At 30.0% G+C, this 1,863-nt stretch overlaps 1 protein-coding gene across 1 annotated transcript in view; it reads left to right on the forward strand.

Moving 5' to 3' along the window:
* Nucleotides 1–714, forward strand: part of LOC105620614 (protein NPC2 homolog) — a 5,647-nt gene extending 4,933 nt beyond the window's left edge. Inside the window, exon 2 of the mRNA XM_012202104.1 lies at nt 446–714. Within this exon, the coding sequence (XP_012057494.1) occupies nt 446–714 (269 nt within the window). The remainder of the gene's footprint in view (nt 1–445) is intronic.
* The last annotated feature ends 1,149 nt before the right edge of the window (nt 715–1,863 follow it).

The raw sequence follows: 1,863 nt of genomic DNA on the forward strand, positions 1-1,863 counted from the left end.
CATAAATTATTAACGAATTAACATTAAGTTTGCGTTCTCACTTAGAACGATTATTCGCAGTTGCAAACGTAATAGTATTAGCAGTATTGATGGTATAACATTGACCACGAAAGCTGAGTAGAATTTGTCGAACATAGCTTTGAACAAATTGAAGCCGATTCTATTGCTAAATTTCCGTCAACAAATTATGTTAGCTGCGTATTCGTTTCGAAGTTTGTTTTGTGTAACGCGTTTCGTTGGTAAAACTTATGATATTTCTACCATCGTACCAATAGATGTTGCTTGATGAGAGCGTAGCTTTCTTGCTGATAAAATTTAGCGAATTCTTCTTGAAATATCGTTTATTCTCAATGGTTCGTATATATTATTTGAAGAATGATTACTCAAGGATATACTGGCCATTTATCGTTAACTCATTTAATTTTTTATGTAATGTCTCTTGCAGACGCTGATGTAGAAAAACTGATAGTCTTCGTGAAAGTCACAATCTTGGGGATGACGATAACTTATCCGTATCCTTATCCGAATGCATGCGAGTCTCTGACGAATAGCAAATGTCCTTTGAGCAAAGGCGACAATGTAACGTACAATCTCGTCATGCCGATATCTAAGAATTATCCGTCTATTGAAATGACCATCGAGTTCTCCCTGAATGATGAAAAGAACAACTCGCAAGTATGTTTCAAGTTGGACGGCCAGGTGACTGATAAATAAAATAAAAGACTCCCGTCACCTCAACAGCTTTAATCAATTTAACTTTTCTATTAGTGTATTATCCGAATATTCTTTATTCTTTGACATAAATTGTTAAATTTTTGAACAATATTGTAACAGATCAGTGATGTAATAAATAAAATTAAATAAATTTATGTATGAAATTTTCGTTAACGTTATTATTGATTTTTTTTCAAAATAAATGATACGATAATAACGCGTGACAGACAACATGTACAACTTTATTATTTAATAGAATCGAAACTTTAATAACAAATTTCATAATTAATTTAAATAATAATTAAAATTCCCCTCCAGCACGAAATATTGCAGCAATATTATTCCAATATTGAAATTTTAATATTGTATTGGAAATATTGCAACAATATTGCAAAATATTGCAATTTTAATATTTTGTAGAAAATATTATAAATTTGTTGCAATACATTGTTGCAATATTACAATTCAGTAAATAAGTACGCGGTCCTATCACGAGAAGAATACGTTTCTCGTAAGGAGAAAATATCCAGGATAAGGATCGAGTTAGCGAGTCTCCTAAACATTCCTAATCTTTTTTATAGCGTGTTCGGATTCTTATCTCAGGTATTTCCCTCCGGTCCGTGCCATCTTTATTTAACATTCGATAAATAACAAGGATGGAATCATACTTAGTTGGCACTCAGATAGGAATCTGAATTTAGCTTTGGATGTGCTTTCTAGGTCTCTGAATATTTTTTGATCACAACTTTATCATATATGTTTTGGAATATGATGCTAAACGTATACAATAATATGTTAGCAATTAATAAAATTAGAATAATTATTGAAAGATTGCATAATGTTATAGTAATATTTCTTTAAATATTGCAATAATATTTTATTTTTGCGGACATTGTTACAGTATTGCAGCAATGTTTTATGAAATATTGCAATCTTTCAAAATAACATTGCTGCATATTTCGTGTTGTAGAACATTTTTTATAACACTAACATCTTTATAGAATATCTTCAATCTTGTTTCTTTCGTAAATTATTAAATTGATGATAGATACATTGTTTGAATATCGTATAAATAAGTAACTATTTAATGAAACTATTATGAAAAGCGTTTGAAATGAGAAAATGGCCTCGAGTATCTTTTCACGAATG

This window comes from Atta cephalotes (genome assembly GCF_000143395.1).
Source record: "Atta cephalotes unplaced genomic scaffold scaffold00027, whole genome shotgun sequence".
Classification (NCBI taxonomy): Eukaryota; Metazoa; Arthropoda; class Insecta; order Hymenoptera; family Formicidae; genus Atta; species Atta cephalotes.